At 43.0% G+C, this 27,857-nt stretch overlaps 1 protein-coding gene across 1 annotated transcript in view; it reads right to left on the reverse strand.

Moving 5' to 3' along the window:
* The window catches only part of MYO3B (myosin IIIB), a 2,563,893-nt gene that overhangs the window by 1,186,139 nt on the left and 1,349,897 nt on the right, over positions 1-27,857 (reverse strand). Inside the window, exon 14 of the mRNA XM_078681588.1 lies at positions 10,661-10,863. Within this exon, the coding sequence (XP_078537714.1) occupies positions 10,661-10,863 (203 nt within the window). The remainder of the gene's footprint in view (positions 1-10,660; positions 10,864-27,857) is intronic.

The following is a 27,857-nucleotide window of genomic DNA, read 5'->3' on the forward strand; positions in this document are numbered from 1 at the left end:
TTAATCAACATTCTCTCTTTCCACAAGCATGCTTCACATATTTTCAGTGTCATTTGTGAGGAACAGCTGGACATTTTTGTTCATGACAGTCATGACAAAACCTAGACGCCTCCTTTCCTGATGTTGAGGACAGCAGGTTACAACTTTCGTCATTTGGCAGGGTCTAATAGGAGAGGTGGGGTGGGTGACTTTGCCTTTAAGCAAACTTTTCAGTGCATCACTTTTGCTATCAATGACCTTGATGGACCTGAGGCTTTAGGCTTTTGCCTCATATCCCCTCAAAAATCCTTGGCTGGTGTTTTGATCTATCGCCCTTCCTGCCAGGCCATGTCTTTCAATAAATCAGCATTTATAAAGCGCTCTATCAATCCTAGGGGCATCTGGGCGCTGTCGAAGAGCCAGGTCTTGAGTCTCTTTCTGAAGTTTGCAAGTGAGGGGGCCGTACAGAGCTGGAGGGGGAGGTCATTCCAGGTCTTGGCTGCGATGTAGGAGAAGGAAGGGTGCAGCGGATGCAGGGGGTGAGTGCGAGTGATGAGGAGCATAGGTGTTTTAGCTGGTTGGTGGTAGTGCAGTCGATAGTTGAGGTAGGCAGGTCCTAGGTCAGGAGGGTTTTGTAGACGTGTGTAAGGATCTTGAACTGGCATCTTTCCCGGATGGGAGCCGGTGGAGGCCTCTTAGGTCGTGCGCGATGATGGGTTCATTTGGGGAGGTGCAGGATGAGTCTGGCTGCAGCGCTCTGTATCGTCTGGAGTCTTCTGAGGAGCTGGATGGAGATGCCGGCATAGAGGGCATTGCCATAGTCAAGGCGGCTGGTGATGAGGGCCTAAGTGACAGTCTTTCTGGGGTTGGTTGGGATCCAACTGAAGATTTTGCGGAGCATTTGAAGTGTGTACAAGTAGGAGGAGGCGACTGTCTTAGCTTGTCGTTTCATGGTCTGCTGTCTTTGAATGGATGTGTGTTATCCACTAAATGTGTAACATGGAAAAGACAGAGGTACTTTTATTTGGGACTTTTCCAGCTGATTGGAAGCCAAATTGTTGACCTAATGGGGCTCTACCTCCTCCCTCTTCCTTGGGGGAGTTTAAAAACCTTGGGGTCAAATTGGGCAATTGCTTTTCATTCCACCCACAGGTGCCTGCTGTGGCTGGAACTTGCTTTGGTCTGCTACGCTCTTTAAAAATGTTTATACTACTTCTTCAGTTCCCTCCAGAAAGACAGCGGTCCACGCTCCCATTATGTCCATGTTGGACTACTCCAATGTTCTGTATTTGGGCCTCCCTCAAATCATGATTAAGAAAGTTCTGACTGCCCAGAATGCTGCAGCCTAGCTCATTCAGAGGCTCCCTTACCATACACCTTTGGCCTCTCACCTGAGATCTCTTCCCTGGCTCCCCATTAAGAGGAGAATAATTTTCAAGTCACTTGTTTTAGCACATAGGGCTTTTTTCCTGGTAGGCTCTCAGTACTTGGAATCCAGACAACTACACTAATCCTCGCCAAGAATGTTGCACTATTCACAAGCCTCTTTAGTTGTAGGTTCCTAGGGTCAGACAGGCAAGAAGGAGAGGTCCTTCTCATGCTTGCACGTGCATGCCTGGAATCACCTTTCATTCAAACTTTGCTCTACAAACTCTGAATCTTTGTTCAGAAAGAAAACTAGAACGTTGGTATTTGCTTTAGTGTGATTGTAGCCCTAGGAGTTTTCGTAATTTGTGTGTACTTTAAAATAACCTCTTCATTCATTCACTACAAGATTCAGGATTAACACATTATGGTCCCTTATAAGACATCCTAGATGAACATCATAAAGGCCCCCCATGAAGTTATCATGTGTGAAAGATAAATAGCTTAATATTCTGCAATCTAGATAGAATATAAATTAATGTATTGATTAGAGATCTAAAAAATGAGGACAAGAATCCCCATTAAATAGAATAAAAATGGAGCTCCTCTTGTCCTGAACTGTATGCTGAGCATAAGGTTCCCCATGAATCATCACACACCTGACATGTGTACTCGAACAATGAAACAAAACAATGGAAGCAAGGAAGAAGAACTTTTGTCTGGTTTGGCTAAGTAAGAAACTAAGCTTCTGAGAAAGTTGTGAAGACCCATTTTAAAACAATATGCATTTCATAAAGTTTGCTATATGACCTCACTGTCCTTGGTAAATTCATGACCCTGAAAGGATGTAATCTACACACTTTATTCTATAATATTGTAAAACTAGCAAGCTTCCCTGAAATATGTTGTTGGTAGCTCAGAGTGGTAATTTGGAGCACTGGTGCCTCCCCAGGAAATACATTGACTGACGAATGGTCAAACACACATAGACCAATTCTCTTGTTATACACTGGTTAAGTGCTTTAGCCTAAGTCCACCATGTGAGTAATGCATTGCGCTAGCAGGAGATATAACCTGGAGAGTCCTAAAAACAAGGTTGTCCAATGGATAAAGGCTATATTCACAACTACAACTCTGTATGGGAAGGATCTTGTTGAACTAGGTAGTCAGGTCACTTACATGGAAAGGAGCTCTCAGAATCCAACAAATATTATTTTCTGCATAGCAAATAGATTAGCAGAGAATTATCAAGAGGAATCATGACCAGTACTTCTAAGGTACTTTAAGCTCAATAATGTACAACTTACCAAAGAGGGACTTGTGAACATCTAATACGATCTTCTCTTTGTCACTTCTGTCAGGCGTGGTGCGTCCATTGGGGCGTGGGGGCGTGGGGGCGTAGCCCCCCGGCCCGCAGCTCCCTCGGCGTCTTTGAACTTAAGTAAACTGATTCCGTTTACTTAAGTTCAAAGACGCCCAGGGAGAACTGACAATCATGGCAGTCAGCATGACGTCGGACCACCCACCCCCTTCAGAGTCTGAAGGGGGTGGGTGTTCTGGCGTCATATTGACTGACATGATTGTCAGACAGTGGGGGGCAACAGGCAGCAGCACAACACAAGTGTGCATGAGTGGGGACGGAGGGCGAATTTTCGCACCGTGCCCACTCATGCGTACTTGTGTTTTGACTTGTTTGTGCATGCCCATTAGGAGCCCCTCGGGCTCCTGATGGGTGTGCTGCGGGCGAAGAATAGCCGTGCCCTAAGACAATCCTGGCGCTGCTGGCAGCGCCAGGATTGGCTGAGAGGGGTTGTAGGCGCCAACGGACTCGGGGCGACGCGAACCTGCTCAGGACATCCTCAGGTAGGATTTTTTAATGTATTTTAATACCCCCCGTGCGCGACCACCCCCTCTCCCCGCGGGACACCCCTCTCCCCCGCGCAACCCCCCTACCCCCCGCGAGCCGCGACTACTCAGCGCTAAGGGCTTTGATCATTGGCTGAGCTGTCAATCTCGGGTCAGATTAAGGTGATTCTTGGGTGAGGGCTGAGGTACTTGGATAGAGCTGTCCGGCTTTTGTGACCTGTGTTACTGGCCATGTGCATAGTTTGTCGCTGTCTTTTGTTAGGTGATGTCTTCCCGGTGCTTTAGTGCTAGTATTTTATTCTGTATTCTGTCTGTCTGAGATAATGTTTTTTTTTTCTTTCTGTTAGTTACATACATTTTAATTCTGCTCTTTGTATTTGGGCCTTGTCACGTCATTGCTGTTCCATTTCTATATTTTGTGGCGCCTGTGGTGCATGATGTCTTCGTGGCGCTCCAGTTTTAGTGTTTTGTGTCATCCATCCACTTGCAGTTCTAACACTTTCCAGCCAGTTGTATAGTTCTTATTGTGTCACTTGTGACCCGCAGTCTTCATGCTCCTTCACTCTTATTGCCTACTCTGTAATGTGATGTTGTCGCAGTGTGTTGCAGCTGCTGTAGGCATTGTGCCCTCTGCCACCAGGTGCCTCTACGTTGCTCTTGTGCCAGTTGTAGATTTTGCTCTGTGCCACTTGTTGCCGGGTCTCATAACATGTGAGGGTGTATTGTGTCGCGTGTGACGTGATGTCCTCATGCGGTGCAGATTGTACACTTTTGTGTCTCGCCCCCGTCGTTGTATCTCGGGATGCTCCTATTCAAGTCAGTGCATCTTTGTTCAACTTTTTCCACCACAAAATGGTTTTTTGAAGCATTGTGCAGGTTTTATTACACACAGTAAATGCAATGTGAGGCAATGTATGTATGCGTCATAGCCACCTCTTTATGCAGAAACGGGAATTTCAGCGTGGGTGCACAATTACGGGGCATTTGTAATGAAACCCTGTGACTTTTTGCCTACGTTTTGAAAATAGTGCTTTAAAATGCACGATTTAGCCTCATTTTTTCAGAAATTTCATTGACAGGTAAGGCTTCTTCAACACTTATGTGGGAGGTCAACTTCAGATGTCTGCCCTCGTAACTTCTTAGTCAATTTAATTAAAAATGGTGATTTAAAATACACCATTTGTACCATTTTGTTCAGACATTAACAATGGTGATTTAAAATGCACTATTTGTACCATTTTGTTCAGAATTTCCTCGACTTTCACTAAAATGGACGAGGCGTGTTGTTCACTGAGGTAGCTCTGTGCATTTTGCGTTACAGGTGGAAGTAGAGGGTGTGTTACGTTATAGGCACCTCTCTTGAGGTCACTCCAGGTGAACTTCCTATTGTTGTATTTAAAAAAAAAAAATGAAGTCCGATTCCATAAACAGTGCTTTGAGGCCCGCTTTTAGTGGCTGAGTTGCCAGTGGGGATGAAGGACATATAGGGGGTAATGGTTGACTGGAGCAGTATTCAAAGGGGGGGGGGGGGGCTGCTGCTAACTGGCCTGTTTTTTCAATGCTGGACTCAATTTTCAATGTGCATTTCTATCGCCAACTGCAGTGCATGTGAATCTGACAAATTTGCATGATTTCCGTTCCAGCCAAGGGAGGGCGGCAGGCCCGGTTCTAGAGGGTGGGCCGGGTGGGCCAGGCCCACCCAAACATGAGCCTGGCCCACCCAAAGAGGAGCCTTGGCCCTCGCAGTGAGGGCTTGAAGGCAGGCGCGCAGCGCTCAGGTCGTGTGTGTCAGCCCGGCCGAGGCAGCTTTCCCGGGCGCGCACACACACAGACAGATTTAGAGATTATCGCAGCCCCACACCCCAGTACTTCACAGGTCTTTAAAGACCATTAACATGTTAACACGGCTTTGTTAACTTTTTTCACCCCTTCATCTCGGCACAGCGAAAGGTGACAAATCCTTTCTTTGGCACTGGTAACCTTTGGTAACCTTTGCCTATTGCCCTGCTGCGTTGATATTTCTTTTTCTATGCAGCTCAGGCGAAAATAAGTTTGTTTATTCTTAGTCACCTTTCCTAACCCCTGCAGTGGCTTATCACATCAGGCTGTGACACAAAGTTTGACTAATGGAGCAGGTAAGAGAATGTGTTACTACATTTTTTTCTTTTTGAAATCTGCACAGGCCCAGCAGGACACATACTTCGTGTGAGCTTTATTTAAACAGTTTTCATCTTTATCATGGCCGATGCAGGACAGCAATAAGACAAAACAAAATGCCCAGATAACGCTGGTGATTAATGATCCTTCTGGAGAGCAATCATTTGTTTGTTAGTAGTTTTTAAATGCAGATGAACTGTATTTATTTATTTATTTATATGCTTCTATAGCGCCTGAATAGACCCCCGGAGGGGTATCTCTGCGCTTTGCCAAACAGAAGAAACCAGGTATTGTGCCTGAACAGCACTAGTAGGTAGTGGATGGCGGGAAATGATTAAACGCTGGAGAAAAGATGAGTTTTCAGGATTTTTCGAAAAGACAGGTGATCAGTGATGTGTTTTAACGAAAGGGGGAGGGAGTTCCAGAGAACAGGTCCTGCGTATGCCAGGGCCTTGCCTCCTTGGCGGGTCTTTTTAATTTTAGGAACCTGAAGGAGCTGAAGATTGCTGGAATGTAGTGAGCGGCCGGGAACATAGGGAAGAAAGGCAGTGGTGAGAAATTTTGGGCCCTTATTGTATTGTATCTGGATAGCTCAGTGGGTTACTGCCTTTGTCGCAGAGATCCTTGTGTTACTTGAAGTTCAGAGGTTACAATCGTATCATAGGACAGTGACCTATGAACTGTCATCTAAGAGCTGTCTACAAACATGAATGGTATAGTTAGAACTTAGCTTTTTTTGTTTTGTGATATAGTTAGAACTTCCCCAGTCTTTCATTATTCTAATGTTGCTAAAATGAGTATGTTTGGACAGATATACATTTTTATCAGTAAAGCTGACCCCATGGAATCGTCTTTAAATCCTAAGGTTGTGTTTCCCCAGACCAAACCCTCTTAAAATATACTGCCCACCAGTATGGATGACATGTGATTCATACACCTTGTAATCCTCATTGGCTTATGTGACATTCCCTGTAGACTGATTTACATACTTGTATGATTCATTGTCTCTGTATAATGTGTGTGTGATGTAAAGTACTGACACACACTACACTGACATGAGTAGCGCTATACAACAAATGAAATGCATATGAGAGAGGGGCTACGTAAAGAGGAGGGGCACTGTTGGAGGGTGGCAGTGAGGGAATCCGAGGAGAAGGTAGTGGGAGGGGCTAAGGAGCGATGAGGGGCACTGGTGGAGGGTGGCGTGAGGGAGCCTGAGGAGGAGGTCATGAGGGGGGCTGCAGACAGATATGGGGCACTGATGGAGGGTGGTAGTGAGAGAATCCGAGGAAGAGGTCATGGGGTGGAGGGGGAGCTAGGGAGGGATGAGGGCACTGGTGTAGGGTGGTAGTGAGGGAGTTAGACGAGAAGGTCTTGAGTGGGAGGGGCTACAGAGAGATAAGGGGTACTGGTCTCCAAGGAGGAGGTCATGCGGGGGAGGGGCTATGGGGATATGAGGGGCACTTGTGGCGTGAGGCAGTGAAGAAATCTGAGGAGGAGGTCAATAGGGGGGGTCATGGAGGGATGAGGGGCACGGTTGGAAGGTGGTTGTAAAGGTATTTACGGAGAAAGGTTATTGGTGTGGCACCAAAAAAGACTTTCCCATCAGCGGTAAAGCCGGCCCTGTCATGGCCTTTCTGTTTTTGTTTATTTAATTAGCAGTCGGGTCATAAGGGCTACTGTGGAACATACTTTAAAGTGCGTGCTAATTACATTTACTGCTATATTCAATGTTTTAAGTTGGAAGGTGATTTTTCTAATGTTTTTACCGGGCAAAATGAAAGTGGAGCCCGATGGTGCCTGATATGGGGCTGGGGCCCAAGGTCAGCTGTGGCATAAGGTGCACTGGAGAGGAGTAGTGGATATACAAGCCTGTAAGGGAGTGTGTTGCAGAGTCTGGGGTCAGGTGGAGGTAGTAATGAAGAGGGATTCTCCCTGAAGGCTCGCACAGAGGGAGCCCGAGAAGTGTCATTTGCCTGATATCCCCACCTCAGAATCCGCCTCTTCCCATCAAAGGAACATTACAAGGAAAAAGCACTTTTTGAGAGTAATAAAATTTAGAAAGAGATTTGGAAAAGAGTGCGTTTTACTGGGCCTTGCAAGAGTAAGAAGAGATAAATGAGGGCCCTGAAGCAGGCCTGCCCAGAAATATATGCGACAAATTGAGTCCCAGTGGCCCACCCAAATGCACCCTTGGCCCACCCAAATAAAAATTTCTGGAGCCGGGCCTGGAGGGCGGACATGTACAACAGCAGGGCATGCGGTGAGTGCCTGCTCTTGGGTATAACAGAGGGCCCCGTGAAGGTGTCTGTCCTGCAAGACCCCCCCTAAGGGGTTGTCACTGGAATCAGTGTGAGATGCGACCGCGGGCTTCTGGGTATTAGGACACAAAAATAACATACACAGTGAGGTTTTTTAGAGCAGCATAAAAGTCACAAAGTCACAAGCTTTTTAGGGCTTAAGGCATTATGGGTTGATTTAAACGAACAATATCCAGTCATACTGCAGGATGCAAAGCCATCCTGCAGTAGGCCATGCAGCTTACTCTTGGCAAAAGAAGTGCATTACAATGCCGACTTAGGGGGCCCCTGCCCGGGAGAAGGCGTGGGGATGGTATATTCAACTGTTATTTTTTATACAAACTGTTACAACTGAAGGGTGAGTGCTGTCTGTGTGAGTGCAGGTTGAGCAGTGTGCCTGTGTGAGTCCCGGGTGAGTGATGTGTCTGTGTGAGTCCAGTGTGAGCGATGTGCCTGTGTGAGTCCAGGGTGAGTGATGTGCCTGTGTGAGTCCAGTGTGAGTGATGTCTGTGTGTGTGCAGGTTGAGCAGTGTGCCTGTGTGAGTCCAGAGTGAGTTACGTGGATGGGTGAATGCTGGCTTAGTGATCTGTCAGAGAAGGGTGAGTAATGGGTTTATGAGTGCAGGGTGACTGTGCCTATGTCAATGCAGGGAGAGTGATGTATCTGTGCAAGTGCAAATAGACTTGTCTGGCTAGTCCCAGAGATGTGTTCGCCAAGCCACCTATTTTCTTTCTCAAATTTGCTTGAGAATGCAACATTTGCCCACTCTTTTTTTCAAAATGTTCTCGGGGGAGACCCCCGGAACCCCCCCATAAGTGGTTCAGGCTCGTTCTCTTGCCACAGTGCAGTATTTACGTCCCACTACTTTCAAATGTCACCAGCCGCCCCTGACTTCTGTTAATGCAATGACCCAAAAATACACTTCCAAATACAAACACAGCCATCTAGTTTCAGACACTTTACTTTTTGCACACTAAAACCGTCATAACCCGAATCAGACCAAGGGGCAACCCAAAATATCAAATACCTACGGTTTCGCACCGTGTTCAGTCCCGTAGCCGAACTGGAGGGGGGCTCTTGGAAAAAGTGATGTGCCCACATGCTGGCTGCTGTTCCAGTGGCTACAGATCTGAAACTCTGGAACATATACTATGCATCTGCACTAATATCCTGGACTTCAGGAAAATGATTTGCATCTTTCTTTCTTTGAACATTAAAAAGAACCAGTCAAAGAAGCTATGAACTGCTGCTTCTCACTTGGCACCAACCACTTTAGCAGCAGTTTGGTAAAATTCTGTGCATTAACCTTCCTAAAGGCTCGCCTCTCAACTAACATCCACGCCTTAACTAGGCACTTCACTGTGGCCCCAAACAAAGACCAAGTTGAATGCTATTTTCTGGTGACTCTGGGTTTAAGTTGAAAGGTTCTTTTTGAAAATCTGTTAATCAATTGCTTTTACCCTAATGTATATTGTAATTGATTGATTTTAATACAATAAAATATTACTTGCTGAACTCGATCTTGTATCGACAAGAGCTTTCAGATTCCAGCAACTATTATTTTGTTGATAGCAAATTATATCTTGTCAAGCATAGGCTGGGGCTTGCCAAAATCATGGGGTGCCAAGCAGCTACTAGAATTTACTGTTTGCCTATGATGCTATATAACCAGAGACTGGCCATGTATTGAATGTTCCAATAGGCAATGTCCACGCTTGTCATACTCTTTCTTTGATTGTATTACCTACGAGGAGAGTCAATGGCAGACTTTCTTCAAATATATAGCTCTGTGTCGCTACAGATGCTACTGCATGAGCACTTTAATTCATCCACAGTTAAGTGTCATAACGACTTTCAATAATGTTGTCATTGGCGTCATGTTCCTATGGTAATAGGACCCCAGACTACCTGGCCATCTAGTTATTCAGTTGTTAGTTCTGGGGCACCTATATGGAGATACTTTGTTCGGGCATCAATTTATTTAAATTAATAATCCTATGAGTGTTGAGAGCTATCTGAATTACGTGTGTAGAACCCTGCACTGCTCGGGGCGTCCCAAGATCAGGTATACACATGGAACGATGCAATCTCATGGCTCTGCTGTTATGTTAGTGGTATTAACGAAGGTGCATTGCCATTGAAGAAGCTTCTGATGCAGTGTTACTTGAGTCATGTTGGGTATTTTTGTGTTTTCTGTGTTACGTTAAGTGGTTGTGTTGAAGACAAACACATTGGATTGGAATGCATAGTGTACTTTACTTCTGCATAGAGTGTTGAGGTCTGTTGTCAACATGTGTGCTGTGATACATTATACACCAAAGGTGGTGAAAGCATCAGTTTGCTATTGCCCATTGTATGACAAAGGGGTCTTAGATGTGTGTTGAATGTGTTAAGTTGTGTGTTGATGGTTGTAGTGGGGATGCCCCATACTTTTAGTGGAATGTTCCAATAAGTTGTGTGTCTGTGGCTAGAATAGACCACGATCAGATGCAGATGATGGAGGAGTCCATGTAACTTGAAATAGAGAGTTAGGTGTTGGTTGCAACATAGACATGTTTTGTGTGTTTACAGTTGTGGTAGCAGTGGTTGGTTTGTGCGAGTCTGTGGACCGGTGTTTTTTGTGCTTGTGTGGGAGAGAGAGTAATACTAAAATGTAGAAATCAGCTGCTAAATACGTTTATAATTTAAATCATTAGTGTGTGCCATTGTTGAGGCATGTGTGTAGTAAGAGAGACTTGTCTTTTGTGTGTGTTGATGGATGTGAGTGGGAAGAATAAAGTCTGACAGTCTGCCTATTTTGGGCTACTTTACAAGTTGGGCAGATTTCTACCTCATATTTGCCCTTTACGGAATCACCAACAACAGAGGCATCTGTATCTCAGAGTCAGCACAAGCATCTGGCCTACACTAAGAGCCAGTAGATCTCCGTGCTAAGACAAGCTCTCAAATCGAATGTTTCTAATAATATAAGACAATATTGTAGGACACTTACATGCCCTGCTTTATCACTCTGGATTTTTCCAAGAGGTATTCAGAGATTTTTGCCCCCATGACAGCGCCTGTTGGGGTAAACATCATTTCCAGGTATTTCCCGAATCGACTGGAGTTGTCGTTGATCACGGTGCAAGCGTTCCCAAATGCTTCAACGAGGGGATTCACCTGTAGAATCTTTTCACGCAAAGCACGGTTATTAGCCTGAAAAGAAGAAACACGTCATCAGAAGAAACCTCACACATGAAACTCTTAGAATATTTCTTAATAATATCTCCCAAACATGGCATGCATATTTCAAATTCAACATTTTCCGAAAAAGTATCCACATGCCTGGTAGAGATGACTTTCAAAATTGACACTTATTCATAAACGTTTACGCCCAGAAAACCTTTTGTCGTTCTTTCTATTTCTTTGGGCCTGATGTAATTGTTGGCGAGAGGCCTGTTTCTCTGCCAGTGCGGCGGAGTACATTACTGTTACCCTGGCAGAGATGCCACCCGCCAAATTTCTTGGCGGTTATTTCTAAAGCATTGGCAAAAACAGATTTCACAGCAGGTCCTGTCAATGCTTTTTGCAGTTTGGTGCACTGCTTTGTCAACATTATGGAGCCTTGAACCAAACAGTTTTCTTTTTTATTTAAATAAAAAAATCCCAAGCAGGATTTTCTTTTTGAAAATAGGAAAAGATAATGCCCCCCTCGTCATGAGACTCATCTTCCCTGGCAAAGGGGGCAATTAGTGTTTTTAGTGTCTCTTTTCCCCAGGGTTTGCATAGCAGTGGCGGATAGTAAAAACAGCTATATGCCCGCCCATCCTAATTAGAGAAGTTTGGCCACAGCGGTGAGAGGGTAGTCACTGCTGTGGTCAAACTATGGTACACCCATATTTAATTTGGGCTGGTGGACCACTGTCGCCGTTGTGATGGAGTTCCCTCTCAGGCAACATGTAAATTAGGCCCTTAACCATGACAAAACAAGTTTTCAATAATGCTGACACTATTTAATGACTACATGAAACTTGGCTGGCTGTTGCGAAGTGTAGCTCGCTGCTGGAATCTCACATTTCTAGCAGATAAAAAAGGGCAAAGTTTTAGTGGGACAAGAGTTAAAAAACATTTGATAACAACTTAAGCTACGTTTCATGGATTGGCACAAAACTTGTCAGACACTTAGCATGTTTAGCTTCCTCTTGATGTTTTCAGTTTTTTGCAAATTAGTCAGGCAGTCAGAAAAGTGTTCATTTGCTGTTAACGTTTGCACCGTTAAATGACTATGCAAGAACCTTCTCAGGCTGTTAGCAAGTTAAGCCAAGTACAAGATTTTCAGGGTTCAACTAGGGAAAGCAAATTAAAGAGGACAGCGGTCAAAATATATATGATTTACTGATTACTTTGGTGCTGTTTCTCAGATCTACATGGTATTTGGCAGGCACTGTCAGACACTTGGCATGCTTACTTACTCCTTATAGGTTGAGTTTCACTCAATCCATTAACTTTTTTGCTAATCACTGAGGCAATTTCAAATGATATCTCCAATGACATCACTGATGTTATCTCAAATGATATCATTGATAACATCACTGTTGTAAACACTTCTGATATTACAAAATGTGCTGACAAGCACATATAAGCATACATGTTGATCAAGTTTTAGAAGAATCACTTTCAGAGGTTTTATATTGTGCCATCATACAAGAGTAGTAGCAAATGTATATATAAAGAAATATTGTGTCTCACATACGGTTATGTATATGGATGATGAATATTGTTGCAAGTTTCCCATACACCGACTCTTCTGGACATATTAATCTATTAGGCAATAGCTTTTGTGAACATCATGCAGTGATTTTAATACTCCGAATACCGATGTGTCATAAGCTGAAGACACAGTGGTAGCATATCCTCTTACTGGAAGCTGGGGACACACTATGTGTAGAAATCCATAGCTCTCACTGGACACTATCCTTAATGTGTAGTTCTCAGACAAGCTTATTTATAGTTTGGCTATACCTTGAAACACTTTCCCATAGCTTAAAGGCTTCACTATTGTATACTGTAAAAATATTTGAAGTGAGCCTCTTACAGGTATATAATACATAGGAATATGAAATACATCATAATCTTTATGCTAAATGATCTGCATCTTGTGTACATGGGGCACACTTGTGCATGGTGCATATTACGACAGTAGTGCACTCTAAAATACTTAGACGTTTCACTCCCCTTCATGTAGTGCCCACAGTTTGGGGTTAGGATGACCATCCATTCATATTCTGTTGACACACATACAGTCCATTTTTGCCAACCACTTGTTACACAAGTCCTATGTCACCCTGGCATCTCAAACCTTTTTGTCAGTATTAATTATACATTGTGTGGTTATTTTTCAGGAGGTTAATAGTGAAGACCTAAATATTTTCCTATGATTAGTTATTGTGCATACACTAACGGCCACATGCATCACTGTTGCCTTTGCGAATCCTTAATTGCGAAAATTAAGGAATCGCAATTAAAGATTCGCAAACGGCAATGCATGAATAATTTGCTTTTTTTTTAGCGATTCAGTAATTTTCCTTAATTGCGATTCACAATTTGCGAATCGCAATTAAGGAAAACCCTTCCCATTGATTCCTATGGGCCAAGGGAATCAATGGGAAGGCATTTACAATTTGCGATTTTCAATTTGCGAATCGCAAATTGAAAATGCAATTTCAAGGGTGCAGGGGGGGGGTCCAAAGAACTCCTCCCTGCACCCCTGAAATTAAACTGAAGTATATATTACACACGTCCCAAGGACATGTGTGTGTGTAACATGCAACTTTCAAAAATGCATTTTTGTGCATGTTTGAAGGTTTTCGGTAAATTAGCACGAGGTTCAACCTCATGCTAATTTACCCCTTCCAAATTACTAATTCGCAATTTAAAAATGATCATGCATTGCTTTTCAGAAATCTGAAATTGCGATTTCTGAAATGCAATCGCAATTTTAGAAATCGCAACATGATTGCCATTCCTAAAATTGCGAAATACATGATGCATTCCACTTTTGATATTTGCATTCGCAAACGACCGAAAATTGCGATTCGCACCATTTGCAAATGCAATTATCGTTGATGCATGTGCCCGAATGTATCACACATTCCACATGTTCACGCAGTAAGATCATCAATGTCGTTGGTATTGTTAAATGCGATCTCATCAGTGATGGTATGAATTTTATGCAATTTGTAATGTCAAAAATAGTGCTACTTGAGATGCTATCAATTAGGTCAAGTGGGAGGTCATGAGCAGTACCTGGCAGAAGTTATGGCTTATGTTTTGCCTTGAAACCATAATGTTACTTTAAATGTAGTTTTCCCAGAGACTTTATAAGATATTTGCAAAAGCATTAATAGTTTGTGAGATTCACTAATCATAAATTACATTTAACGAGGCTTTGCAGTGAATGTGGGTTTTTATATAATATACTACGGACAAAACCCTTATTACAATATTTCACTAGGCCCCAACCTCTGTGCTATGGACCCTTGCTGTGCACTGCTTCACTGTGCATAGTAGAGTTTGGCTACAGAATGTAGCCAGGCCCCACACCTACCCTATCGTATGGCCAAACCTTGATTGGCAAAGTCTTCAGCCATTCACAGTGGAAGTTCCTCGTGTGGCCTTGAGCCTGATCTCCCTTGAAACCAACCCTTGCTGTGCAGAGCAGAGCCACTGGCTGTGTGCATGAGGGAAGACTTCAGGTCCAGGCACTGTGCCCAACCCACCATGCAACCAAGTCTATTGGGCACTGCCTAATGCAGTGCACAGTGGTGTTTGACTGCCGGGTCAACCCTGTGGTCTGGTCCAGTGACAAATCTATCTTGTAGTCAAATACAGGTGGATCCAGTCTTTGCATGTGCACAGATAGGTTGATTAAAGGGCTTGGCTATGATAGGTGGGGATTTGCACCCACACCACCATGCAGCCCATACCCACTGTACACGACCTTCGGCTGTGCACAGCCATCACTGGCTTTTGTAGAGATTCATATCAAGACAAAACTGAATATTTTAAATGTCTGGCAAATTGTGCACAGATTTGTCTGGCAGTGCTAATGTGCTTAGCAAAAATATAAATTCTGAAAAATATATATAAATGTACATATACGCTTTTTAAAACACATGGGAGCCTGCAATCCCTGTATCAAAGTCAGAACTGAATTTGTTTATTACAGGCCTCTTGTGACATCTCTAGTCACTTGTTATAAAGATATTATGTAGCTACTAAACTGTATATTAGTTAATACACTTGACATCTGATGATACAATGTCTGCTGCCAGAGTCAGCAGTCAAGGGGAAAAGCAGAGCACAAGACATAATTAAAGCAGCAGCTTAAATAACATAAACAAATCCCGATTTTGCATTCTTCTGGTCTATTTTTCTAAATGAGATTTGATCAGCAGAAAGAAGGGATTTATGGAAATATTCTTATTTGTTTGCATGCTTTAGGTAATTATAGGAAAGAGATAATCTCTATGCATTTTTTTGCAACAAATATCGAACCGTTAACTGATTTTTGGTGTGTTTAATTTTGCATTTCTGATTCTTCATGTCTGGAAATATCCTGGCCCAGATTTACTATTCTTTGAAGTAAGGCAATGCTGCACCAGAATTGCTGTGCTGCATTGCGACAAAGGAAGAGATTCTTCATGTCTGAAAATATCCTGGCCCAGATTTACTATTCTTTGAAGTAAGGCAATTCTGCACCAGAATTGCTGTGCTGCATTGCGACAAAGGAAGAGAGAAAAATGCACCATGACTTGCAAGATATGGTGCATTTTGTTTCTCTCACACAGCACTGGTGCACTTTTGGTAGCCATGTGGGAACGTACACATCCTTGCGCCACAGTGCAAGGGTGTGTACACTCTGAAGCATAGGTTTTGTACTGGAAGAGATCCCTTTTAGTAAAAAATATGCTATAATGCGGTTCCCACTTTGTATGAGTGCTGTACAATGCAGTACATGTGCAAAGTAGTAAAAGCAAGGAAAAATGAAAACATTTCCCCATGTTATGTCTGTCTCAAGGAGGCGTATTATTTAAGCACAAATCCATGTATACCAATGCTTGTAAATAAGAAATTAAGTCAAAAGCCACCCATGGGTGGTTGCATAGGAACACTCATGCACCACCCATGGAACATTCCCTTGATGCAAAGTATAGCAAAGCAGCACAAAATGCAACTTTGCATCACTTTGGGATACCACCCAATGCAAAACATGACCAGTGCATGGAGAAGGCGTGAGTTATAGCTAATGCAGTGTTGCAGCACAAAGTTGCCCATTCTTTATACGTCACAAAGTTTGAGAAAGAATGAGATATGACACACACAATGAACTTCCACTTTTACACATGGGTCCTACGTTGTCTTTATGATTCTTACACATGTTACACCTGGCACTGCTGATGCAGAGAATCTTTATTAAGGAATGTGTAGTCCTTACATAGAATGTTCACTACCTTTCTTCAATAATAAGAGAATTTGTCGTAAGGGGTAAGACTATCGACAAGTTGACAATTTTACATACTTAGGGAGGATTTTTAGTAACACTATGAACTGGGATTCTCTCATCACTGCAAGGGTACAACACACTAGCCGGGTTGTGGAGGGGTTAATCCGCATTGCCTGCAAGCTAGGCCACAAGCCGGTGACAGAGCTTGTCACCCTTTACAATGCCAAATGCTTATCTGTCGCATCTCATGGGGCAGGTGTTTGGGGTTACCATAAAAGCCGCCATTTACAGGTTTTTGAAAACAAATTTATAAAAAGCTATTGATGCCCCCAAACAGTGCTCCCACACTTTTTTGTCACTGTGAGCTGGGGTGGATTTTCTAGAGGATCGAATAGATATTGCCCCTTTGCTCCTCTGGGCAATAATCTGGCTGTCTGAGGACTCAATGTACACAAGGGATGTCATCAAGGATTGTACCAACCTAAACAGCGTATTGTCGATCCATTGGCTCTGATTCGTGAGATTTAAACTCCAGTTAGGCTTGGGGCACTACCATTACAAACATGCTAGTATCCACTCAAAGGTGAAAGCCATTATAAAAGAGGCGCATTATTCTAGGACAAATATGTGCCGCTCACAACTGGTAGTGACAGGTCCCTCACAATTGTTCCCTGCACAACAGCAATTTTATTTAACTTTCATTACCAACGTACTGACACAATCTTTTCTTACCAGACTCCGTTTACGCACTGTGCACTTTTTAATTGCCATTCCCAAAACAATCAGGATAGGTCGATAAACTCATGCCTTGCCTGTGCAACAATTTGGCAGCTTAGAGCACTCTGCACTTTATGTTGTTCTGCTCTCTTTAAAAAGAGCAGAGGGGATTTTTTTGCCCCACTTTTGAGGGAAATTCGCACTTGTACTTCTATTGATGGTTTTTATTTTTTGCACTCTTTGTCTACTTTTCCTATTTGCAATGCAGTTTCCAATTATATTAAAGTTGCAATGGCCATTAGAAAACACTATGAGTCACATTAGATGAATAGGATCTTTGTAAACTCTAAATCACAATTACTCATATTTATGAAATTTTATGGTAGGCAATATAGTCTGTCGTAGTGGATATTTGGTGCTAGGGACTATATCCATTTCATAACTGTCTAAACACTAAGAAATGTTCGTTTTTATTGATTTTATCTATGTTATTGTACAACTACGACATGAACATTTTAAAGTGTAATGCATGTTTGTCAAACGTTTATGGTCCTTGAAACCAAATAAAGTTACTTTGACTTTGACTAATAAGAGATGTTCTGAACTGAATGACTTAATTAACAGTTACCTGATGTTGATTAATAGAAATGGCTGACCTGTAATGTATTAATAAAGTGTTTGTTACTATTAAAGGATTTGCCATTCTAAAAAAGTTAAATATTGAATAATGAAATACTTGAAGTATGTAGTTTATACTAAAAGCCATCCTTTTTACACTCAATTCATAATTGTAAGAAAATTCATCTATGTAGCTGCTCGAAATGTTGTTCTTAGCTTAAAATGAACTTTATGTGGATAGGATGCTGGTATAGGTCAAACGATAACTCATTTGTAATGTATGTACTTTCAAATGTCGCACACAGTTATACCTAGCATTGTGCAATTTGATTATCTAATGAGTATTAATGCCAAATGAACTAAAAGTACTAAAGCAATGTTATATACTTAAGTATTTAAATGGGAACATACATAATAAATGCACGTTAATGATTTAATGTCTTAAATTAGCTGGGTTTTACTCAAAAGGCCTGAATCTTGTCCAATGAGAACTGACTGTGTTACCATACTCTAAGCTGAATTGCTTTCTTTGCACGTGTTCTTACACACATTAGCATTAGAAATGATACTTTCTTTAACAGGGTTAGTTGCAGTGGCTGAGAACAGAATGCTGACAATGAGTACATGGGAAATCTGAAGATGAAGAAAGAGCCATTGTACTCTGGCTTGAGTATGTGACCAAGACGATGTTCCCATGGCTAGGGTGGGATCTTTTCTTCTTTTTGTGGACCGTATACAATATGAATCCATGTAAGGATTGAAATAAATACAATGGATGTGGCAACCAAAAGGGATTTTCCAATGGACTCAATGGATTACAACTTATCATTTTCCGATGGATGAGTGGCAGATGTCTCAGACCGCTGAGGGCAGATAATCTCAGACTTTCTTGCAGAACTTCTGTGTTGAATCCCTTTCTGCAGCACATGAAGATCTTTCCATGGACTCCAACCTGAACCATTTCCTCAAATCTCCCTTGAATGGACTCTTAAAAGACTTTCTCTGTGTGTGAATAGACCAGCACGTATCTTGGACCTAGGGAAGACTATTGACTGAACTTCTGCAATGCTACTGCTAATAGGTCTTGTACTCCTTTGCCTTATCCCTATCGTTTTCTACAGTTATTTGATTACTGAACTCTGAGCAATTAGGTGCCTTGATCTATGTTTGAAGGACTTAGTTGCTAATGCATAGAAAGGATCAACTTAAATTGTATTCAGAGCATCGGGTCCTTATGTTGTTGATTTGTATTGCAGCTATAGAACTGCTCATATGTTTGATAACTGTCCGTCTAAACTTTTTCAGGAGACTCGGTCTCCCTGTTGCTATACTGAATTTCCATAGTCCAATCTTAAAAGTGGTCTATTTGAACCTGATTACTAATTTGCAATAAACACCCTTGTAACTGGCTTCTGATTCCTGGCCCTCATAGTGTAGCCAACTGGTTGCACTGTTTACGTAAATAAGATTGATAGGACAAGAAATGCTAACTCTCTTTCCCCTTAGTTTGACGGAGAAAGATCCATCGTAGGACTAAGTTGGAAAGTAAGTAAGCATGAGGAAATGTTCCAGTTAAGGAGGTAAATCCTCAGTATCCAGTGGGCCGAGAACTGGACGATTAAATCTGCTGGGTCAGTAGTGTGGCGAGTGAGGCGACAAGACTGTATGGAGGTGTGCGACTTATAGTAAGTTGAAGGTGGTGCGTAAATTCTACTATTAAGTTATAACTATGACTTTAGAATTCCTAATGTTTCTATAGTTTAATTTGGGTCTGCATAATTAATAACGTTTTCTTAACTATAACTAAAACATCAGTTTTTTAATTGAATTAAAATGGGTTTTAGTTTTTTAATAAAAACATATTTTAAATCATAGTTTGGAGTGTCATTCAGTTGAGCGTTGTTAAGTGAAGTGTCATAAAGTTTAGAGGAGGAAAGTGTCAGAGTATAGTTTGTAGAGTGTAATGTTGTACAGTGGAATAGAGTGGAGTGGTGTAGAGTGGTTTGGCATAGCATACAGTAGAGTAAAGTCTAATACAGTGCAGTGGTGTGGTGTGTGTTGTATAGAGGAGTGGTGTATCGTAGAGTGGAGTGGTGTATTACACATTGGAGGTGAGTTTCATACAGTACAGTTGAGTGTCATACAGTAGAGTGTCACCGACTGCAGTGTTGTGGAGGCGAGGGTCGTCGAGTAGAGTGCCCTTCAGTGGAATACAATATTGTACAATGTAGTTGCATAGAGTGTAGTTCAGTGGAGTACAGTGTTGTATAGTTCAGCGTAGGCGAGTGAAGTGTCGCACAGTAGAGTGGCGGAGTGTCTTGCACACTGTAGTGTCATATAGTGGAGTGTTGTAGAGTGGTTTGTCGTAGAGAGGAGTGGAGTGGTGTGTCCTATATTGTCATACAGCATACTACAGTGGGCTAGAGTGGATGGGCATAGACTGGAGTAGAGTGGCACAAAGTGGCATACAGTATAGAAGAGTCTTGTCGAGTGGAGTGCATAGAGTAGTGGAGGGTGTCGTACAGTGGAGGGGCATAGAGTGGATTGTTGTACAGTGGCATAGAGTGAGGTAAAGTATTGTGTAGTGGAGTTGACAGGAGTGGAGTCATGTAGATTGTTATAACATAGTGTGGAGTGAAGTATAATAGAGTGAATTTGTGTGTCTCAGAGAAGAGTGGCAAGGAGTGGAATGGTGTAGAGTAGAGCAAAGTGTCATAAATATGAAAGAAGTCTTGTACAGTAGAGTGCACTGTTGTTTCGTAGACTGCTGGAAAGTCTTGTAGAGTGAAGTAGAGTGTTGTACAGAGGAGAGTATGGGCATAGAGTGGAGTACAGAGTTGTGGAGTATTGCAATGTATGGGCATAGAGTGGAGTAGAGTGTAATAGAGAGGTGTACAACGTAGTAAAGTTTTGTAGAGTGGCGTACAGTGTAGTAGAGTTTGGGAAGGTAAAGTTATATACAGTGGAGGAGAGTGTTGTAGAGTAGAGCGGTCTAGAGTAGAGTGTCAAACAGTGACTGTAGAATGGGGTAAAGTATCGTACAGTGAACTAGGGTGGAGTGGAGTTGAGTGGTGTTGCAAAGGATAGAGTAGAGTAAAGTGTAATAGAGTTGATTGTTATGTTTTAGAGTACAGTGGAGTGAAGAAGAGTGGCTTGGTGTGTCATACAATGGAGTAAAGCAGTGGTTCCCAAACTTTTTTGACCCGTAGCTCCCTTGACCTAATTGGCAGTTGGCCGTGGCTCCCCACCATTTTTTATTCCATTCTGTGAGTCTGTTGCACAGCAGCAGGGCCGGCTTTAGCACTGGTGGGGCCCAGTGAGGCAATGTATTTTGGCGTCCCCCCCCAATGACCACCTCCGCCATGGATTCCCTCCCTACTACCCTTTAACAGTCTCCATAACCACTCTCTCTCAGATGCATTTAATACATTTGATAGCGTCACTCATAAAAAGAACACATTTAAAGCTAGTCATTTCCATAAATGCTTCAGACCGTGTCAATACGAAAAAAGGTTGGCAAGACCTGGAGCGATGCTAAGGGGTGACCTGTTCTGCTGCACAAAACTTTTTAATAAAACCTGTAGGTAGGAGATACCCTAAGTAACATTGTCTAGCTTCACTTCATTAAAGAAGGATACAGGCCCTCCCTTGCCAGGCCAAGGTGTGCCCCCGCAAAACCCAGCTGCAGTAGCTGTCCTAATATCAATAAGAGCTATGCAGGGGCCTTATACATACATATACTTCGGACCCATATATAGTGCACCAATAGATCTTAACACTTTGGCCTTGGCTTGGCTTATATTTTATGTCTGATTTCTAACATGCTCTGTTTTTACAGTAAAAATAATGCTGGTGATACATGTGTAAATGCTCAACCTTCATTTTACACCCGTATCACCAGCATTATGTTTACTGTAAAAACGGAGCATGTTAGAAATCAGACATAAAACATAAGCAAAGTCAAGGCCTTCCTCTCGCTGAGTGAAGGCCTTGGCTTGGCCTATATTTTATGTCTGATTTCTAACTTGCTCTGTTTTTACAGTAAAAAAAATGCTGATGATACGTGTGTAAATGCCCAACCTTCATTTTACACCCATATCACCAGCATTATGTTTACTGTAAAAACGGAGCACGTTAGAAATCAGACATAAAACATAAGCAAAGTCAAGGCTTTCCTCTCGCTTAGAGAAGGACTTTGGCTTGGCTTATTTTTTATATCTGATTTCTAACGTGCTCCGTTTTTACAGTAAAAATAATGCTGGTGATACAGGTGTAAATGCCCAAACTTCGTTTTACACACATATCACCAGCATTATGTTTACTGTAAAAACAGACCACGTTAGAAATCAGAGACGCACGTATAGCGGAAGTGCGCTCCTGGGATTTGTTGGAGGGACATATTTTGGCTGCAAAAAATGAGGCTTCACTTTTCCAAATTGTGGTCGCGGCGCCCCTGGCTCTTCATTAGGGTGCACTGGGGTGCCGCGGCGCACAGTTTGGGAACCACGGGAGTAAAGTATCATGGAGTAGAGTACTGTGTCATACAGTGGAGCAGGGTAGTGGTATGGAGTAAAGAAGAGTGCAGTACAGTGTGTTAGAGTGGAGTGGCAAGCAGTCTTGTACAGTTGAGTGCCATACAGCAGCATAGAGTGTAGTGTTGTAAAGTGGAGTGATAGAGTAGAGAGGAGTAGTGTGTCAGAGTAGAGTGCAGTAAAGTGGGGTGGGGTGGAGTAGTATAGAGAGGGTTGAATAGAGTGACAGAGTGGAGTAGAGTGGAGTAGAGTGTTGCACAGTGGCATAGAATAAACAAGAGTTTGACTGGAGAATACTGTTGAATAGTGGAGGGCTGGACAGTGAAGTATTATTTTGTACAGTGGAGGGGTGTACAGTGTTGTTCAGTGGAGGAGAGTGTCATAGAGCGGAGTAGAGTGAAGTGGCATGGAGTGGAGCTGGGTAGAGTGGTGTGGCATTCAGTGGAGCTGGTTGGAATGGAGTAGTGTGGAGTGGCATTTCGTGAAATGTATGAAAGTGGAGTAGAGTGGAGTACAGTAGATTGGCATAGAGTGGAGTAGAGTGTTGTAGAGTCGAGTGGCATTTAGTATAGTGTCATTGAGGGTGGTAGAGTGTAGTGGTATAGAGTGAAATGGCATACAGTGCATTAGTGGAGTAAAGTAGAGTAGTGTGTCAGAGTAGAGTGGAGTAAAGTGGGGTGGATTGGCATAGAGGTAGTTGTTTAGTGTAGTTTAGAGTGGGGTAGGGTGTCATGCAGTAGCACAGTTGAGTAGAGCGTTGTACAGTGGCACAGAGTGGAGTAGAGTGTTGTCCAGTGGAGTGTATAGGGATAGAGTGTAGTACAGTGTCATACAGTGGCAGACAGTGTAGCAGAGTGTTGTGTGGTGGACTTGTATAGAGGAGAGTGCTGTAGAGTGGAGCAGCACGGAGTGGTCAGTCGTGCAAGGGCGTAGAGTTGGGTAAAATGTCATACAGTGGAGTCAAGTAAAGTCTTGAGTAGCGCAGAGTGGAGTAAAGTGTCATAGCCCGGAGTGCCATGTCGTACAGTACAGTGACATGGAGTGGAGTAGAGTGAAGTGACATAGCATTCACTGGAATAAAGTGAAATAGAGTGGAGTGGCATGTCGTACAGTGGAGTGGTATGGCGTGCCATATAGTGTGGGAAAGTGGTTTAGAGTGGAGTACAGTGTTGTAGAGTGGAGGGAGTTAGAGTACAGTAGAGTGTGATACAGTGGAGTGGCATAGAGTGTTGTAGAATCAAGTGGCATATAGTGGTGTGGAGTGGCATAGTCTGGGGTAGAGTGGAGTAGTGGAGTACAGTGGAGTAGTATGTTGTAGAGTTGAGTAAATTGTGATGGAGTGTCATAGAGGAAGTTGTGTAGAGTGTTGTAGAGTGGAGTAGAGTGTGGTAGAATAGCATAGAGTGGACTACAGCATAGTGACAGACTAGAGTGGAGTAGCATAGACTGAAGTTGATTTTGGTAGAGTGGAGAGGGTAGAGTGTTTAGAGTGGAGTAGAAGATTGTACTGCAGACTGGCATGGACTAGAGTAGCATAGAGTGTAATGTTGTACAGTGTCATCATGTCATAGAGTGTCGTATCATGGAGTATCATTGTGCAGAGTCTCATTGCATAGACTGTTGTTGAGTGGAGTGTCATAGCATACAATGTAGAGGTGTAGAGTGGAGCGAGGTAGAGTGGAGTAGCATACATAGGAATAACATAGTCAAGTGTCATAGAACGGAATGGCATACAGTGGAGTGGCATAAACTTGAATAGCATATAGTGCAAGGGTGTACAGTCAAATAGCATGGAGTGAATTGGCACATAATGGAATAGAGGTGATTGTAGTGGCATAGAGTGGAGTGACATTCAATGGAATAGCGTACACTGGTGCAGAGTAGAGTGGTGAATACTGGAGTGAGGTAGAGTGGAGTAATATACAGAATATACAGTAGATTTGCATGTAGTGGAACATTGTAGAGTGGAGTGGAGTAGAGTGGAGTGGCATATAGTGGAATAGGTTAGAGTCGAATAGTGTATAGTGGAGTGGCATACAGTGGAGTGGCCCAGACTGGAGTGAAGAACAGTGGAATGGGGTAGAGTAGAATTCCATACATTGGAGTGGCGTTCAGTGATATAGCGTAGAGTGAAGTGGCATAGAGTGGCGTTCATGTACAGTGGAGTGGCGTAGAGTGGAGAGGCGTAGAGTGAAGAGGGGTAGATTGGAGAGGCACAGAGTGGAGAGGTATAGAGTGGAGAGGCGTAGAGGCGTAGAGGCGTAAAGTGGAGTGGCGAGGAGTTGAGTGGCATACAGTGGAGTGGCATAGAGTGGAATACTGTAGAGTGGATTGATGTACAGTGGAGTGGTGTACACTGGAGCGGAGTAGGGTGGAGTGGCATACAGTGGAGTAGCATAGAGTGGATTGGCATGCAGCGAAATAGCGTAGAGTGGAGTAGCGTAGATTTGAGTGTCATACAGTGGAATAGCATAGAGTGAAGTGGTGTAGTGGAGTGACGTAGAGGGGTATAGCGTGCAGTAGAGCGGCGAAGAGTGGAGTGGCATACAATGGAGTGGCACAGAATAGAGTGGCATATAGTGGAGTGGGGTAGAGTGGAATAGAAGTGCTTACAGTGGGGTGGCATACAGTGGACTAGCGTACAATGGAGTGGCGTGCGTACATTGTAATAGCATATAGCGGATTGTTGTACAGTGGAGTGGTGTAGAGCAGTGTAGAGTGGAATACCATACAGTGGAGTGGTGTACACTGGAGTGACATACAGTGGAGTGCAATTAAGTGGGATAGCATGCACTGTAGTGTCACAGAGTGAAGTTGTCTACAGTGAAATAGCGTAGAGTGGAGTAGCATAGAGTGTACAGTGGAGTGGAGTGGCGTAAACTGGCGCATCATAAAATGGAGTGGTGCAGAGTGTAATAGAGTACAGTGAAGTGGTGTAGAGTGATATGTAGTACAGTGGAGTGGGGCAGAGTGGAGTGGCGTACAGTGGGGAGACGTAGAGTGAAGTGGCACAGAGGATAATAGCGTAGAGTTGAGGTGAGTATAGTGGAGAGGCATAGAGTAGAGTGTGGCACTGGAAACATGAGGCGGGAAAGTGGATGAACGGATGTAGATGTAATGTGTCAGGAATATAAATTATGAGGTGTAAATTGTCGTTTTTGGCAGTAGGTGTAAATAGTGTAAGTGGTATTAAAATTATAGGTTTTAAAATACTTAGCTATATATTCTGCCACTGTATACCATAGTAACCGCACTGTATTCCGTGGAACATGCCAATACGAAGGTAGTAACTGATTGGGTAATGTCTTTTAAAAAAATTAAATACATCGGTGTCATTTTCAGCATGCTTTCGCGGCATTCTGTGTTTCGCTGCATTCTGCGTTTCGCTGCATTCTGGGTTAGGGGCTTATATATAGGTCAGTGGGACTTAAATGTAGTTAAGTAGTAGTTTTTTTTGTTGTACTCTATCTATTACTACTTCATTAAAGTGGTAATAATTGGAAGAAATGATTTATATTTTTCTATATAATTTCACAGCACTTTATGGATAACCACCCTTTTTTAAAATGCTTGTAAGCAGTGGGATACTTTTTAGATATTACTGCAGTACTCCGTAGACTGTAAAGAATCTGAATGTTTGTAAAGAATTAAATAGGTAAAAAAATTAAATACACTGTGCTATACTATATTTTACAAAATATAGTGTATTATAGTGTATTCTGAATTTTTTTACTTCTTTTATTCTTTTAAGTACCACAGTACTTTCTAGAAAGTCCCACAGTCCTTCTTACTTTTTTTTTCAAAATATATAGGAACTGATAAATATTTTTCCCTACCGATTACCACTTCAATGAAGCGGTAATAGGTGGGGAAGCAATATAAAACCTAATACTTATATCAAAGGACGTAAAGCAGAACACAGCCAAAGTGTACTGAAAACAACATGACTGCCTTCAATTTTTGTAAAGGCAGGTATTAGCCAATCACATAATGCCTTGTCATCTTTATGTACCACATTTGTTTTGCGAAATAACACAACATTTTGTGAAACTACAGCAACAACAGATATCACTCAGTTCAAACGCCTTATAACTTCAAAAATACTTACCCTACTTACTTGTGGTACTCAAAATGATCATCTGCACACCATTCCTGCCAAATTTAATTCTAATCAGTTTAGCCATTTTTGCGCTATAGTGGCTGCCATGCGAAAAGCCAACCCTAGGCATGGCCTTATGCAACACCAAATTATAAAATGTGAGCCTTTTAGCATTATTAAGGGCTGAGCATATCAATATATATAAAGCAGAACAATCATCTTTCTCCCAAATTCACCAACATTTTTAATCAGACATTTCAATAATTCACACAATGCAATATTTATTGATATTGATACTATAAAAAAATTTAAGAAAGTTTTAATTAAAAAAGTCTGTAACTCGTTCTTTTTACATAGTTTTTCTTAATACACTTTGTGAGTGAAAAATGCAAAAATGAATAGTTAAAGACATAGGCCCTCAATACGATAGCGGACGGCCAGCCACCGACAGGCCGTCGGCATCTGTCTGACTGCTGCATACAATGCAGCCGGTTAGACCAAAGAGGTCGGGGCTAGGACCGCCGCCTCCGACAGCATCAAAGATCTCGTCGGGATGGCGGTTGGATTCCTAATCCATACAATGGTGGCGGTGACTACGCAGGTACCGCTGTAGAGATGAAATATCCCTTTCCGACTGCGTGTTCATGGCAGTCCCACCGCCATGGACAGGCAGACGGAAAGGGACTTTGGGGACCCCAAGCAGGGCCCCCGTCAACCACTGCATAGTGGCCTGTGGGGGCACATGTAGTGCCCCGCCCCAAATATCCAGGCAACTGTGCCAGGAATCACATGATGCCTGGCACACAGTGCATGGATGTGCACAAAATGCATTTTTCTAGAAGGGCTTGTGCTGCGGTCTTTTTCCTGGGCTGCACTAGAAAAATGCATTTTACAACCGCCTGCATTGTGGTCCTATGCTAACAGGGCGGGCGAGACCGCCGACATCTTGTAGAACGGTCACCAGCCCGCAGTGATGGCGGTCGGATTTCTAATCCATACAATGGTGGCGGTGCCTGCGCAGGTACCTCCGTAGAGATTAGATATCCCTTTCCAACTGCCTGTTCATGATGTTCCCAAAAAAAGGCTTGGTGGTGCCCCTCTCTAGTCTAGGGGCACAACTAAGCTCAAAAGTAACAAATAAAGTGTTTGCAGGGCATTATGGTAGGGTCCTTCAAAGGAGTAGTGAGTAATACCTGAAGGCTCCTGTTGCTCATTTACTATCCATTTTTTAAAAATAATTTACGGTGGGTGTCCCTGTGTCTACCTGGGGCACACAAGCAATATCTGTATAATGGGATGGCAGCATGTGGCTCCCTTTCCGAAGCCTTTCCAGATCCCGGGGACTCCATCTAACAGGGCAATGTTTTTTAATAAGGGGAGGGGATGCGCTGCCACCTTCTCAAATCACTATTGGCCCTGGGACACCATGTTCAGGGCCATTTTTTAAAGGCGGGCGTGTGTAGCCCCCAGTGCCAGCAAGAGCCCAGGTACACGATCCTCATGGCCTTTCTTTTAAAATTAAAGGTAGGGGGGGTGTGGCCCCCTCTCCAAGTCTTAAGAAACCAACAGGACCCCATCACCTGGGTCCAATGGTGGGGGCCCACCCGTGGTACCCATAAAATATTATGTTGGGGACCGCAGTGTGTGCCACAGCCCCCAGGGCCCCAGACGCTCCCCAGCCTACACCATCCCAGGTGCTGGCATGAGCTGGCACATTTTCTTTGCTCCCGCCCAGTGG

Source organism: Lissotriton helveticus, chromosome 3_1 (assembly GCF_964261635.1).
Source record: "Lissotriton helveticus chromosome 3_1, aLisHel1.1, whole genome shotgun sequence".
Classification (NCBI taxonomy): domain Eukaryota; kingdom Metazoa; phylum Chordata; class Amphibia; order Caudata; family Salamandridae; genus Lissotriton; species Lissotriton helveticus.